General features: G+C 50.5%; 1 protein-coding gene and 1 pseudogene across 2 annotated transcripts; both read right to left on the bottom strand.

The window, feature by feature from the left end:
• Positions 1–4,732: 4,732 nt before the first annotated feature.
• Positions 4,733–5,098, bottom strand: LOC142833339 (cortistatin pseudogene; annotated as a pseudogene).
• Positions 5,099–7,538: 2,440 nt separating this feature from the next.
• Cplane2 (ciliogenesis and planar polarity effector complex subunit 2) lies at positions 7,539–12,161 on the bottom strand. 2 transcript variants are annotated; one of them, XM_075946246.1, is made up of 6 exons: positions 11,948–12,161; positions 11,638–11,787; positions 9,230–9,382; positions 8,616–8,740; positions 8,224–8,360; positions 7,539–8,052 (listed from the first exon to the last, which is right to left on the bottom strand). In XM_075946246.1, the coding sequence occupies exons 2-6, from the start codon at positions 11,747–11,749 to the stop codon at positions 7,803–7,805; spliced, it is 777 nt and encodes a 258-aa protein (XP_075802361.1). In that variant the 5' UTR covers positions 11,750–11,787; positions 11,948–12,161; the 3' UTR covers positions 7,539–7,802. The 2 variants fall into 2 exon arrangements, with proteins under 2 accessions (XP_075802361.1, XP_075802362.1); XM_075946247.1 differs by lacking the exon at positions 9,230–9,382.
• Positions 12,162–14,765: the final 2,604 nt, after the last annotated feature.

Below are 14,765 nucleotides of genomic sequence, written 5' to 3'. Positions count from 1 at the left end.
AGACGGTGACACTGAGGTTCTAGGGACTTAATTAACAAGAACAGCCAGGGGCTGGAGAGATGGCTCAGTGGTTAAGAGTCTGTGCTGCTCTTGCAGAGAAGCTAGACTCGGTCCCTAGCGTTCACAGGGTGGCTCACACCGTGTGTCACTCCAGTTTCAGATTATCTGACACCTTCTTCTGGCTTTCATGGGCGCTAGGCGTGTACAGGGTGCACACAGTTACATACACGCAGGCGAAGCACTCATACACATAAAAAGTAAAAATGAATAAATCTTAAAAAAAAAAAAAGAAAGAAAGAGGGCTGGAGAGATGGCTCAGTGGTTAAGAGTACTGCCTACTTGTCTAAAGGTCCTGAATTCAATTCTCAGCAACCACATGGTGGCTTACAACCATCTGTAATGAGATCTGGTGCCCTCTTCTGGCCTGCGGGCATGCATGTGGGCAGACTATAGTGTACACAATAAATAAATTAAAAAAGAAAAGAAAGAAAAGAATAGCCAGTATTGAGACCCAGGTCTGTCTGACCCCGCCCCGAGCCTACATCCTTACCCACTGACTGTGTATTGGGAGATGCCTAGCTGATAGCTGACTTCTTTTTTTCAAACTTGGTATGTAGAGGAGAATCTTAGCGTGTTGAGCTTCCCGCCTCTACCTTTTTTTTTTTTATTTTATTTTTTTATTTTTTGGTTTTTCGAGACAGGGTTTCTCTGTAGCTTTGGAGCCTGTCCTGGAACTCCCTTGGTAGACCAGGCTGGCCTCGAACTCACAGAGATCCGCCTGTCTCTGCCTCCCAAGTGCTGGGATTACAGGAGTGCGCCACCACCGCCCGGCCCGCCTCTACCTTTTTGAGTGCTGGGATTACACAGAACTCCACCACACACAATGCTGGGGGTTGAACTCAGACCCTCTTGCATGCCAAACCTGCATGCTCAGATCCCAGGGAACTCTTCTTGGGAGTGGGTTCTTTAGCCTCTTATTGATGACTTTAAATTCGTAGTGGAGTCCTCTATTCCTCCTCTCTACTTTGCCCTCCCTGAGCACCGTTACACTTCAAGAAGATGCTGGCCAAAGTAGGTGAGGGGAGATAGGGTTAAGTCAACATCCCACGGAGAGCAGGAAAAAGGTGGAGAAAAATCTCCAACCTTCTCATCTGCCCAAATAAAACGACCCTGTACCCCTCGCTGGAAACCAGAGGGCTCCGACCTTGTAGTGGGTAGGGCAGGAGCTCTAGATAACTTTGGGGGGCTGTGCCTCCGCCTCCACTGCACCGGGTTCTGTGAAGCAGGTAAAACTAGCTCTCCAGAGCAGAGACCCTTCCCCCGTCCTCTGAGAAGTCAAGGTAAAAGGGGTGTGTCGTGGTCAGGGTTTGGTAAAGGACAAGACCAAGTAGAAACGATCCATCCTCAGTTAGGGTTTTTTTTTGTTTTTGTTTTTTCTCTGAGACAGGGTTTCTTTGTAGCTTTGGAGTCTGTCCTGGAACTCATTCTGTAGACCAGGCTGATCTTGAAGTCACAGATCTGCCTGCCTCTGCCTCCTAAGTGCTGAGGTTAAAAGCATGCACCACCACTGCCTGGCACAGCAACTCTTACAAGGAAAACATTTAATCGGGGTGGCTCACTTACAGTTTGCAGAGGTTTAGTCCATTATCATCATGACGACACGCAGGTAGACACGGTGCTGGAGGAGTGGCTTAGAGTCCTGCACCTTGAAGGCCACAAGAAGTTAACTGAGACACTGGATGGTGTCCTGAGCATGGAAAACCTCAAAGCCCACCCCTACAGTGACACATTCCTCCAAGGCCACACCCACTCCAACAGAACCACACCTCCTAATAGTGCCACCCCCTGTGAGCATATCAAGGCCTAATACCTGCAAACCACAGACAGTCTAACACAGCTGAGGCCAACAACTAAGTCCTGAACTTAGGAGCCTGAACCAACAGACTGCCTGGCAGGATCATTAGCTTTATTGTCTTCCAGGGGGGCATAGCTAAGGTAAGTTCACAGCCTCAAGGACAGTGCAGAGAAGACTCCAGGTGAATTTAAAACACTAGTACACCTCTGTTCTAGAAAAAAATATTTCAAGACCTGGAGCCTCTCTGGCCATTCAGCCGGACAGCGGCCACCAGTACACAGACCCAGCACTGGTCCCTAGGCTGCTGTGCAGAAGACCAGTTTCTGGAGCCTCTCTGGCCATTCAGCCGGACGTTGGCCACCAGGACACGGACCCAGCACTGGTCCCTAGGCTGCTGTGCAGAAGACCAGTTTCTGGAGCCTCTCTGGCCATTCAGCCGGACGTTGGCCACCAGTACATGGACCCAGCACTGGTCCCTAGGCTGCTGTGCAGATTGAGATGCAGCTCCATCCATCACCATGTTGCCGTACTCAGCTAGTAATCACGGCCGGCCGGGCTCAGCTCTGAGGAGCACAGAGCCAAGTCAGCAGTCACAGTTGGAGTCCGCTCCCTGGTGTCCAGAGAAGAGGATGAAGCTCATCCTGGTGAGCCAGCCCTGGGCTTTTCCCCCATTTTAGGTACGACTCTCAGAAACCGATGTAATTCTAGATGCAGAACTGTATGCTTTGTGGTTCACACCTAGGCAGTAGAGTCCCAGCCTTTCGCCACACACTGAAAGAAAGACCCACCCACTGCAGTGGCCTTCAGCCACTGCCAAGGCTGATCCTGAACGCACAGCAACCCACCTGTCTCAATCTCCCGAGGGCAGCAATCACCGCCCTGAACCACCACACCCAACCTGCCACAGTCTTGGTAGTCTGCAAGACAACTCAGCGATGAAAGGCGATCGCTCCCAAGGCTGAGAACCCTGGGTTGATCCCTGGAAGCAACACAGTGGACTAGAGAACTGTTGTCTCCAGCCGTGCTGACGCCACGTGCGCAGTGAACAAAAGTTTAGCATCTCGAGCCTTCACACTTAGTGTTTCTCCTAATGACCGTGGCTCAACAGTTCAAGTGTGTAGGACCGGAAAGGATTTCAGGGCTATGGGGAAGAATTAAAACATGCTATACTTGGGAATAGTGATTTCTCTTCTGCTTCCTGGGGAAGACCAAAATCCTGCTTAGCTGGGAGGTCAGTGCTGCTCGCTGTCAGATCAGACACGGAATGGCCTCTCATCTGTTACTCACTGGAAATTAAAATGAAAAGCTGCCGTGACAATTGCGCATTAAGTGTGTGTTAAGTTTCAAGCCCGGGACAAGCAGCTGAGGTGTCTAACTCATCAAAGCCGATCTGGCTGCCAGGTTCTCCCAGCATCCCTCAGTCCCTACCTGTTACAGGGTATGGCTGGCACACCTGCCCTCTGCCCTGAACTCTTCAGCCTAGAGGCTGGGTTGCCCTTCCCCAGAGGCTCTTCCTATATAATCCAGGCATTTTTGGTAACCTCCCCTTTTACCTTTGGCCTCCTGGCTGCTGCACCTGCTTCCCCCTCACTCCCCATCTCTTCACATGGCCCAGCTCAGCCTGGTCACGTCACTCTGGACTCTCCCAGTTGTTCCTGTCTCTGGCTGTGCTCTGGCTTTTATCTACAGTAAACGTTCTCCACCACACCTAGGAGCAGTCATGGCTTCCCCCCCTTTCTCTCATCCATCATGGATACTGGATTTTGGGGGTACCTGTCTCAGAAGTCAAGGCAAGCCAGGCAATGTGGTACACACGCCAAGTCCCAGCACATGAGAGGCAGAAAGAGGCGGCTCAATGTGCACTGGAGGCCAGCCTGGTCTGCACACCAAGGCGCGGGCCAGCCACGGCTAAACCGTGACTCCCCGTCTCCAAATGGCTGGATGGGGCAGCGCTACTCAGTGTGATGCTTTTGTTAGATGTCTTTTCTCACAAAATAAAAGTGAAGCTACAGGCGGGGAAAAGAAATGTAACAAATCAATATTTCTAATTAAAACTGCTGCAGAGCGAATTTGAATATAACTTTTATAAGCATGTCAGCATGGTGTCAGTTTAACAGCACAACATTAGTTTCAAAATTAATTTTAGCTAAACTATGAGGAATAACCAGGGTGCTGGTTGAGCAGTGTTGCTCACTGGCTTGTGAACTTCAGTGCTGAGGAGCAGGGGAGACCCTGTGGCTGTGGGCACGCACTCTGCCTCAGGTCTGGGGAGACTTTAAATTAGACAACTCATATTAAAACAGACTGAAATAGAGCTAGCTGCAAGGGTGCATCTGTAATCCCAGCACTCAAGAGAAGAAGACAGGCTGTGAGTTCAAGACCAAGTGGGCTATATGTGAGACCCAATCTCCAAAAGCCAAAAATAAACTGAAGGTGCTGTTTGGAATTCTTAAAAATGCTACCTTGAGCCCTTGAGGAGTAGAGGCAGGAGGGTCATTTCAAGGTCATTCTTGGCTACACTGGAAGTTTGAAGTTAGCCTGAGCTTACACAGACCTTGTTGAAAAAATTGTGTGCTGTGTATACACACACACACACAATTTTAGCTGTTTTCAATTGAGAGAAGAGAAGCCCTCTCTCCCAGAACCAGGATGGAAGCCCAGTGGTCCTGCTTGATACACTCTGGCAAGCACCACCAAATTTTGAGTTGGAGGGTTCCCTATGGGTTTCCAGTTTCTTATTTCACCAATATTTGTAGTGGTCATTACTGAAATTTAGTAATTTTCACATGGCCTGGGAAGAAAAGTTGATTTAGGAAAGCTTCATGCTGCCTGACACTCTTTATTCAGACTATGGATGCATTTCCAGGGGTGGCCAGGGCAGGGTTATTTGCAAGAGGAGAAGGTTTTCCAGAAGTTCTTGCAGGGCTTTTTATCCCGGCGTGGGGGCTGCTGGAGAGGTGGGCTTTCCTGTCGCCTAGACACCTCGCTGGTATCCCCTCCGATGAGGGCACTGGAGCTGGCTTGGGAGGTCCACCCGTGCCACCAGGCAAGGAAAGTCAGGAGGCTGGCCCTCTTCCCTTCCGCAGCTTCCTGTGTTTTCAGAGAAGCAAGGACAAAGTAGAGTGAAACAAGCCCTGGACAGTCGGCTTCAGGAGAGTCCGCCGCTCCCTCCCAGGCTTCCTCCCAGATGGCAAGCTTCTCCTTAACAAACCACACTTCCTTCAAAGGCTGCATCTGGAGCATCCTAGAGAAACTGCTGTGCAGAGGGAAATGGACAAATAATTTTTTTTTTTTTTTTGCTAATTTTCCCAGCCATGGTAGCACAGGTCTTCCTCAGCACTTGTGGGCAAAGGAAGCTGGATTAGTGTGAGTTTGAGGCTAGACAGGGCTACAGAGTGAGACCTTGTCTCAAAATACCGATGAGTGAATTGCTGACCTCTCCCTTCTAACACTCTTTGCTGAGGTCCTTAGCGCTGAGAGAGCTGCCCAGGTGACCGAGGGCTCAGACACCCCAGGCAGACAGGTTCATTTAACTTGCTGCTGTTTTTTTTATTTTTTTTTATTTTCGAGACAGGGTTTCTCTGTGGTTTTGGTTCCTGTCCTGGAACTAGCTCTGTAGACCAGGCTGGTCTCGAACTCACAGAGATCCATCTGTCTCTGCCTCCCGAGTGCTGGGATTAAAGGCGTGCGCCACCACCGCCCGGCTCTTGCCTTGTTTTTAAGAGAGAGAAAGAACATAAAGTTTGGTGGGGAGAAAGGGGGAGAAGATCAGGGAGGAATTAGGGAGGGTAAAGATTATGAACAAAATATACTGTATAAAATTCTCCAAGAATCAATAAAATATTTCTTAAAAAACACCCAGTGTTTGTGGTGTAAATGTGTTTAGAGAACCCCATCACATAGCATCCCTTATTTACTAATATATTCTATTAGAAGCACACAAATAGAACTGAAAATATTTAAAGAAATGAGCAATATTTTAAGGAGAAAAAGCTGGACTTGCAGCAGCCACGCTAACCCTCGGGTTTTCAGACCACTAACCTGGATTTTTTGTTTTATCTCCCATTTCCACACATGCGCACACACACTTCAGCAGCGGGGGTTGCGGGGCAGTGTGTAAGGGTCAGGCCATTCTGGAAACCCATGAGTTGTGTACCACGGCTCCCAGGAGAACCACTGATGTCGACATTGCTTCTTCAACTCCCTTTTTTTTTTTTTTCGAGACAGGGTTTCTCTGTGGCTTTGGAGCCTGTCCTGGAACTAGCTCTGTAGACCAGGCTGGTCTCGAACTCACAGAGATCCGCCTGCCTCTGCCTCCCGAGTGCTGGGATTAAAGGCGTGCGCCACCATCGCTCAGCTCCCTTTCTGCTTTTTCAGTTTTCCAGCATCCATCTATCCAAATATTATATTAAATTCCCTGTTAAAATAGTGGTTTTTCTTTCTGAAAACACTAACCACTAAACGACTAGTGTTTGAATGGCTGGATAGATGGAGAGCGAGATTCATGGATTCATTCAACAACCATTTACTGAGCCCCTTCTGCATGTTAAAGACACCAGCGGTAGGGTAGCTGGCATGACATGACATACCAGGTCTCTGTTCACCTAGAGTTCATTCTAGTGGCAGAAGACAGACAACAAACTAGAGCGATAAATGTGAGGAAGCTCAAGGGACAGGGCCTCTAGGGATTCCGCGGGTCCTTATGAAGGCGGTGTCAATGCTGATGCCTAAACCAACATAAAGCCCGAGTGGAGGGAATCCCGGCAGGACACAGTGCAAAGGCACTGGGTGTAAGTAAATGTGTTCTACTCAAGGATCCAGTAGTGCCAGTCAGGGAGAACCGGTCGAGGCCAGATGGAACAGGGTCTTGCAGGCTGCTGTAAGGGGTCTGGATAGATCACCACGGGTGTCCCATGTGACCACACACAGCAAGGTTGTGATCAGGATGCAACACTAGTTTTTTTTTTTTAAATAACTTTATTATTATTTTACGTATACAGTATTTGAGCTGCATGTATGTCTGTGCACCATGTGTGTGCCTGGTGCCCTCAGAAATCAAATCCCCGTGAACTGGAGTCATATAGAGTGGTGTGCCTCATATGTGCCTGGGGCCTGAGGAAGCCAGAAGAGAATGCTGGATCCCCTGGAATTGGAATTACAAACCCTTAGGAGCCGCAATGTGGATTCTGGGAATCAAACCTGAGTCCTTTGGTAGAGTAACCAGTACTCTGAACCGCTGAGGGACCTGGAGAGACTCGAGCCCTGAGGTAACCCCATCCTCCTCCGGTGGCCTTCTATATACACTCACTCCGTGTCTGCTGCCCGGGATGCTAATAAACTGGGAACACGCCTCTGAGTCGGTGCAGGGAGCCAAAGGAACAAAAAACCAACCAAAACAAAACACATCGACAGAGTTCAGCCGCTGAGATGTCAGAGTTTATCTGTTAGAGCAAGTGGTGTTATTTCAACCAATAATGCTCCTGGCTGAAGTCAAGAGAGGTCCAGGGTCCTTCTGAGACCTCGGTGGGTGCTGCAGAAGGGTGAAGGGCTGTGGGGCTGGGTGACCTTCCAGCTCTGGAGCCTTGTGTCCCCATGTGACAGTCAGGTGAAGGCCCTCCCCAGCCAGTCCCGAGGACAGAACAGTGTTCTTTTTTTTTTTAAATATTTATTTATTTATTTATTATGTATACAATATTCTGTGTGTATGCCTGCAGGCCAGAAGGGGGCACCAGACCCCATTACAGCAATCCCATGTGGTTGCTGGGAATTGAACTCAGGACCTTTGGAAGAGCAGGCAATGCTCTTAACCTCTGAGCCATCTCTCCAGCCCCCAGAACAGTGTTCTTGCATCAGCCTTGGGCCCTAGGTCCTACCATCAATCCTGGGTCACCCAAGAGACGGGAGTGGGGATCATCAGTCCCTGTCTCTACTCAAGAGCCATCACCCTTCAGCCAGGAGCATTCTCTGGGGAGCTGGGGAGCAGGCCGGCTGCCACCTGGTCCTGGTGCCACAACTGCTCTGCAAGGCCATTGAGCACATGCGCAACGTCAACCAGCCCAGCCCGACCGTCCAGTGTACGCCCATCTGCCAGCCGCCGCCCTGGTACACTCTTCACCCGTAACAAGGGCAGTTGCCAGGTCTGCCGGAAGGCCGTGAGGTCTCGCTCTGGTACGTCTGTGTGCATGTACTGGTCAAACCTGGAGGAGGGTTAAGGCTCCTAGCCAAGAGGCTCTGCTCAGCACCCCAGCACACTCAGCCTTGGCCTCCTCTCTAGAGGCCACACCCAGGGGCCTCCCTTTAAAGAAAAGCCCATGGCTTGGACCTCACAGGGTGACAGGTGTGCATCCTATGGGCCACTCAAAGGATACTTGGAGCCAATGACCATCTTGACGACCCCAGGGGCTTCGTTGGCTACGCGGGTTAACTGTCCAGGAAGATCTTCGAAGGAGGCTCGGTCAGTGAAAGAAAAGAGGAACAGGAAGGCGTCTGCATTCTCTTTGCAAGCCTGAGGACACAGGACATGTGACCACGTGACTCCGCGGGCCTAGAGGCCCCCAAGAAGGATCAGTGGCATCTTCTCCTTCCACAGACTGAGAAACTGAGGCCCACAGCAGAGAGTGGCTGGAACACAGGTCCTGGGGCTAGTCAGAGTACACCGACCGCCCTCAGGTAACTAATATCCAAGCCAGGTTCCTGTAGACAGGGCGGGTCTCTGACAAGCCCCACCCAAAGTCCACCCAGGTCCACCTGCCCAGCTCACCGGCAACATGTGATCAAATTTCTTGAGGGCAGACTCGCCACAGTCCCAGAACTCAAAGCGGAACATGACCACACGGTCGCTGGCCTTTAGCTTGGCCGGCCAAAACACCACAGTAGTTTGAATACCTGAGGAGAATTGGGATCAGCCAATCAGAAGTGGGATGTGGGGTGGGGCGGGACTGGGAAGGGGCATGAGGAAGAGCTACATGTCCACCTTGTGGGTCACCACCCTGACGTGGAAGGCATGGTCCCTGACCTGGGAGAATCCTCAGAGCAGGAAGGAACAGGAGTCCTTGGTAGGCCATGTGGGATTGGCCTGTGCCACAAGAAAGCGGGAGGGAGGAGACCTCAAATGTCCTGGGATGTAGGATGGATCAAAAAGAAACACAGCTGGGGGATGGGCAGGTCGTAAGCATCTATCTGCCTTTATGCCAACCAGCCGCCAGTGCTGTCTCTAGCACCAACCCAAACAACATGACTTCCCAAGGCCACAGAGGAAATGGCATTGTTATGTATAAACCCATGCTAAGGCAGTCTGGAGCAGGGTTCTTGCCTCTGTCTCAGGGAGTCTCAGAGAAGGCTACCAAGGACAGGCTGAGGGTTCGAGCCACTCACCAGTCGTCTCATGGTGCACTACAGGCACTTCCAGGCCTGCCAGCTTTGCCACCAGTGCGGTCTTGCCCACACCACTCTTTCCGGACACAAAGATCTTGTAGCTGGCAGTATCAATGGCCACTGAAGGGGGTAGCACTGGCCGTTCCAGCAACCCTGTGCCAAGGAGGGAACCAGGGAGCTGGGGAGTTAATTCTGCTCTTGCTCAGACCCTGGGAGAGATACCCTATATCTAAAGTTAACTAGCCAGCTTGGCTCTCCGCCTTCGACCCAGCTCTACAGAGGCCCAGAATACACAGAGATGACCTAGGATCTCATAGCTGATCTGTTCAAATTGCGACAAGCTTGAGAGCTTTGCCCGGAGCCTGGATGACATCCCCTCTGGGTACACAAAGCACTGGGTGTTTTGCTTGCGTCTATGTCTGTGTATCATATGTGTGCCCGGTACCTGCAGAGACCAGAGGGGGTGTTGTATTCACTACCACTGGAGTTACAGAGAGTTGTGAGCTGCCATGTATGCTCTGGGAATCAAATCTGGGTTCTCTGGAAGAGCAGCCAGTGCTCTTAACTGCTGAGCCACCTCTCCAGCCTTTTCAGGCCTCTTTTAAGTTTGATGATGGAAATTTTTTTTTTTTTTGAGATAAGGTTTCTCTGTGTATCCCTGTTTGTCCTGGAACTTGCTTTATAGACCAGGCTGGCCTGGAACTCACAGAGATATACCTGCCTCTGCCTCCCGAGTGCTGGAATTAAAGGCATGTGCCACCGCCACTGGCTTTGAAATATTTTTTATTGTTACTATTCAATCTGGATTTCTCATACACAAAAACAGGGTGCTGTAGAATTTCTCCTTTAACAGAGAAATATAAGCACAAGTATTTCCAGTTACTAGAAATAAATCCCATAAAACCAATTCGTTGAGATCTTTATGAGTTCTTAAAACCTGCACACAGGGGCTGGAGCGATCAGTCAGTGGTGAAGAGCACCAGCTGCTCTTCTAGAGGAGCCAGGTTCCAAGCCCAGCACCCACATGGTGGCTCACAACCATCGGTAGCTGCAGTCTCAGGGGATCTGCCCTCCTCTTCTAACCTCGAGGGCACTGCATGCAGGTGCTGCATAGATATGCATGCATGTAAAACACTCATACACACAAAGAATAGTAATAAAACCTTGAACATAAAAATGTCAAAACGATGATATTCCATAACCTAATGATTTGAAGTCCTAAGTTCTGAGCTGGTTTTTGAGGCGCCAGGGACAGAACAGCCCCCCGCATGCTAGGTGACAGCTCTACCATTGAGCTATATCCCAGCCTCATGAGACAGACTTTTTCTATGTTGCCATGGCAATCCCTGAATTTGTGATCCTCCTGCCTCAGCCTCTCCAGGAGCTTTGGTTTGAAGCCTGCTGGTGCTGGACTCCCAAAACAGATGTCATGCCTCTTGGCCTGAATCAGGGCCTTGCTTGGGTAATGTGGCTTAATTCAGGGGCACACCAATGCCTCACCTTAGATAGCAAGACCAGCAAGGCACTGAAGGGTTCTCCTTTCCTCATTAGGGTATGACCCTAAGCATGTCTCTTAACTGTTCTGCTAAGAATGTTGAATAGGCCTGGCCCGGTGGCATATGCCTAATCCCAGGGCTGGGGAGGCAGAGGTAGGCGGGTCTGTGAATTCGAGGCCAGCCTGGTTTGCAGAGTCAGTTTCAGGACAACCAGGGACTACATAAAGAAATCCTGTCTCAAAACAAAACAACAACAAAAAAAAACCCCACCAGGCGTTGGTGGTTCACGCCTTTAGCCTTTAATCCCAGCACTCAGGAGGCAGAGGCAGGCAGATCTATGTGAGTCTGAGGCTAGCCTGGTCTACAGAACAAGTGCCAGGACAGGCTCCAAAGCTACATAGAGAAATCCTGTCTTGAAAACAAAACAAAAACAAAAAGAGAGAGAAATAAAGAAAAGAGAAGAAAGTTGAATGGTGGCACATGCCTTTAATCCCAGCACTTGGTAGGCAGAAGCAGGTGGATCTCTGAGTTCAAAGCTAGCCTGGTCTACATAACGAGTTTGGGCTATATAGTGAAACCGGGTCTTTTAGAAAAAGGCTGCTCAGTGGGTCACTGTGCAAAGCGCCCAGCAGAGGGCGTAACTCCAGGTGAGGAGGGCTCAGTCAACAGCATCTCTGGTGACATTGCTATTGGCAGGCATGGGCTGTTTCCATGTTCCTGGCTCTGCTGGTGGAATTAGCTTTAAGCAGATTTGGGGGAGGGGGCCCTAGAGAGATTGCATTCAGGGGACCTCGACGGTGAGGGCTGCTGTTGGGCAGGTCCCACTGTCCTGTTTCTGTTACCCCAGGGAGTGTCAAGAGCGCACAAGTGTGGTATGTGGTGTTTGGCGAGGTGAGGAGGGGAGGCACTTACCAAACTCCCGCCGGCGATTCTTGCGCAGGATGCAGGCTAAGTACTCCTTGCCCTCGACGGTTTCATGCCAGTCTGGGACAATCACTGAACCGTGCGCGGGAGGTCTGGCCATGGTTGAGCACGCCAGTGAGGTTAGGATGTGGCAGAATACTGGGAATAGGAGTGGAGAGAGGGTTAACTTTTATCCCAAACCGGCCCCGTGGTTCCTCTTAATCTCTTTCTGGCTCTCCCTTGAAGCCTGGCTCCCCACCCGAAGGTGCATTTCCATAGCCCCACTCCTCCACATCGCTCTCTGGGGAAACAGCCCAACCTTGTCCTAGGAAGGTATTTCCACAAGCCTCTTCTGCCTTGTCGCCTTGCGAGGGTCTCACAGCCCGGCTTCACCTCTGCCTCCTACCCTTCGACTCCCGGGACCACCAACTTTCACAGTCCCGGCGAGCAAGCCAGGAGGAGTAGGGAATGATTCCTTTAAAAGCCCACCCTGTGTGCTAGCCCAGCCCGCAGGGCCCGCTTCCGCCAGGCCGAGACGCAGTCCGTGAGGCGCATGTGCGGGATGTTGCCATGGCGACGCAGAGAGAGGCGGGGCCCCTGAATTCAGGCCGGTCTTTGTGGGTTCCGCAAGGTCTGCAGTTCCATCCCTCAGATGGGTCTTCTTTGGCTTTACCAGTCTGGGCTCAGATTTTCCTCTCAAACGTAGGCATCTCCTCCAGGAAGGAGGCTCCCTCAGTCCTCTGTGCCTCACTTTCTTCTTCTACAAAGTGGATGTTAACATTAAATGCTTTTTTCCTTTCCTTCCTTCCTTCCTTCCTTCCTTCCTTCCTTCCTTCCTTCCTTCCTTTCTTCCTTTTTTAGACAGTCTCACTGTGTATCCTCCCTGGCTAGACTGAAACTTCCAATGCAGACAAGGATGGCCTCTAACTCACAAAAATACGGCCTCTGCCTCTCTAGCACTGGGGTTAAAGGTGTGCACCACTATACTTCCCCCCCCCCCTTTTTTTCCTCATAGCGTTCTTTACCACAGTGTCTGGGCAACACAGCTCAGCGGTCTTTAGTTATTGTGTTGTTGTTACTAATGTCACAACCCCATCGTTCCTGCTCAGCAGGTCCACCATCAAACACCTCTGGACTGAGAAGTCAAGGGACTTTTGTAAGAGGTCTGAATAAAGAGTCATTTGTTTACTAATTGATTTATTCATTCCTTTCATTCAATGGTGGCCAAGCCCCTACTGTGTGCTCAGCATCTAGTAGGAGCTGTGGAAGCAAGGGTGAGCCTGGATGCTCCAGCCTGGGCCTGTGAGCAACCCAGAAGTGGGCTGCTCCGTGAATGACGTGAACTGGACAGGACAAAGGGACCAGCTCTGAGAGGCGTCTATTACAGTTACCCTTCGCCGGTATCTCGCTCAGTGTGTCTTCAAGTAGGGCCAGCCACTGCTTTGCTATGAATGACTTAAAGGGGCTCGGAGGAGGTTACTGCACTGGAGTCTACGGCCATTCATCCCGGTATAAACAGTACCATGTCTTTTCTATTACAGATGAAGAAAGCCCGAGGAATGACATAGCTTGTCTGGGGTTACACCCGCCACACAATAGTCAGTGGAAAAACAGACTCAGAAGCCCGGGTTACCTGACTCTGAAAACACTATCCATTCAGCCAGATTGGGTTTTGGGTTTTCAGCACTTCACCCCCAGCACCTAGGAGGGGCTAGTGAAGCTAAAAGCAGGAAGAGGGCCACAAACCTTCAAGAGAGAGGTTTGTGTCTCACTGGGTAGGGAAGGGAGGAGGGTGCAACACTGCTTGGAGGCAGAAGTACAAGAGGAAACCATTTGTACAGGACTCTGCGGCTGGAATCCATTGCTCATGCTCCTGGGTTCCTTCTGGAATGCTTGCGGATCTGCCCATCCAGGGTGATCCATAGCTGTGCGTGGCTCTCCACAGGCCAGGAGGGCTGAGCTGAATTGTCTTTGGGCTTCTACACTTCACATCCAGCCTCGCCAGGTCTGACTTGTGGGAGACACAATGGGGGGGGGGTGTGTGAGAAAGTGCAGCAAACAGCAGAGCTCGCTGGTGTTAACGTGGGGGGTCCTGGCGCGGCGTCTGGTCCTCTTGGGCACAGACAGGGAGGCGGGTGGATAGAGCAGCTGGTGGCCAGAGGGTGAGGAGCTCATCAGTGTTCATTGCCTGAGCTCAGGAGAAGACACTCGATGGGAGCATAGAGTCTGCGAACACAGGGAAATGCTGTCCTGGGGTCTAGGGGGAAAGGGGAGTCTGGACATTTATTTATTTATTCTTTTTTCTAAAGATTTATTTATTATGTGTTCAGTGTTCTGCCTGCATGTATGCCTGGTCTATAGAGGGAGTTCCAGGGCAGCCAGGGCTACACAGAGAAACCCTGTCTCGAAACCAAACCAACAACAAAACCCCAAAAACCCAAAAAGCTAAGTGTGTGCCACCACACCAGGTTCTGCTGTCTCACTCTTTGTTGTTTTTTTTGTTTGTTTGTTTGTTTTAGTTTTTTTTTTTTTCGACACAGGGTTTTTCTGTGTAGCTTTGAAGCTTGTTCTGGAACTCGCTCTGTAGACCAGAGCTGGCCTTGAACTCACAGAGATCCACTTGCCTCTGCCCCTCGAGTGATGGGATTAAAGGGACCCCCCCCAGTGTTTTATTTATTTATTTTTATTATTATTTTTATAATTTTATTTATTATGTATACAATGTTCTGTCTGTGTGTATGTCTGCAGGCCTGAAGAGGGCACCAGACCTCATTCCAGATGGTTGTGAGCCACCATGTGGTGGCTGGGAATTGAACTCAGGACCTCTGGAAGAGCAAGCAATGCTCTAAACCGCTGAGCCATCTCTCCAGCTCCCCCAGTGTTTTATTTTTGATACAGGGCCTCACTATGCAGCCTTGGCTAGCCACTCTCCAAACTAAAAGCACAGCCAGCACAGTCAATGGTACCAGCCTGACGTCATGTCTATCCAGCCAATGGACAGATAGTGCTTCCCCTGAGAGGGAAAGGACATGCAGACCAGAGTATCAGAGAAAGAGCTCCGGAAAGAGGGCTGGGTGGGCACTAGCTGGAGGTGACAACAGACGGTGGGTGTAGGAGGTGAATGGCCAGGCCAGTTG

The sequence above is a fragment of the Microtus pennsylvanicus genome, chromosome 13 (genome assembly GCF_037038515.1).
Source record: "Microtus pennsylvanicus isolate mMicPen1 chromosome 13, mMicPen1.hap1, whole genome shotgun sequence".
Classification (NCBI taxonomy): Eukaryota; Metazoa; Chordata; class Mammalia; order Rodentia; family Cricetidae; genus Microtus; species Microtus pennsylvanicus.
This window is presented reverse-complemented; position numbering and strand designations above follow the sequence as displayed.

Bases quoted from the DNA above. Each gene is read 5' to 3' on its own strand.
- Cplane2 (XM_075946246.1), bottom strand. From the start codon at position 11,749: ATGGCCAGACCTCCCGCGCACGGTTCAGTGATTGTCCCAGACTGGCAT. The intron at 9,383-11,637 runs GTAAGTGCCTCC...TCCTTGGCACAG, and splicing joins GAATCGCCGGCGGGAGTTTG to GGTTGCTGGAACGGCCAGTG. The intron at 8,361-8,615 runs GTGAGCTGGGCA...CTGTGTCCTCAG, and splicing joins AATTTGATCACATGTTGCCG to GCTTGCAAAGAGAATGCAGA.